This window comes from Sphaeroforma arctica (assembly GCF_001186125.1).
Source record: "Sphaeroforma arctica JP610 unplaced genomic scaffold supercont1.14340, whole genome shotgun sequence".
In the NCBI taxonomy this organism is placed as follows: Eukaryota; class Ichthyosporea; order Ichthyophonida; genus Sphaeroforma; species Sphaeroforma arctica.
Genome location: NW_014026218.1, coordinates 1 through 588, shown reverse-complemented (window position 1 = coordinate 588; position 588 = coordinate 1). Strand labels below are relative to the sequence as shown.

The following is a 588-nucleotide window of genomic DNA, read 5'->3' as shown; positions in this document are numbered from 1 at the left end:
CACACTGTAGGGTTAGGGCTTATGTGTAGTCTCATGTACACACACACTGTAGGGTTAGTGCTTATGTGTAGTCTCATGTACACACACTGTAGGGTTAGGGCTTATGTGTAGTCTCTTGTACACACACACTGTAGGGTTAGAGAGTGTGGTAATAAAATATGATGAGCAATGCCCATATGGCACACATACATAGACAACAACACGAATCACACGACCACAGGCACTTCAGCACAGCAGCTACATGCTCACACAAGTACACGGAACGCCCCATACACAACCAAATATATCCACTGTAGTGCATATGTCTCGATAGACATACGCCCCATACACAACCAAATATAGTCACTGCAGTGCACATGTCTCAATAGACATACATACCACAGAGGGAGCGGAAGAGGGCTTTGAGCGCATGACCTGAGAGACCAGACCACCGGTTTCAGAGTGCGACTCACCAAACAGTTCAATGATGTTCCATGTGCGCACATATGGAGACGTCTGTGGACAAGTGGCGTAAGGAGAGAGTGGGGGAGAATAAGAGTAAAACACCATGCACGCACACACACACACACACACACACACACACACACA

General features: G+C 47.1%; 1 protein-coding gene across 1 annotated transcript; it reads right to left on the bottom strand.

The window, feature by feature from the left end:
- Positions 1-101: 101 nt before the first annotated feature.
- On the bottom strand, positions 102-495 carry SARC_18185 (hypothetical protein; the record flags this gene model as incomplete). The annotated part of the gene is made up of 2 exons (XM_014287732.1): positions 102-128; positions 379-495. Coding segments are annotated over 2 exons (144 nt in total), but the record flags the coding sequence as incomplete, so codon positions are not given.
- Between the last annotated feature and the right edge of the window lie 93 nt (positions 496-588).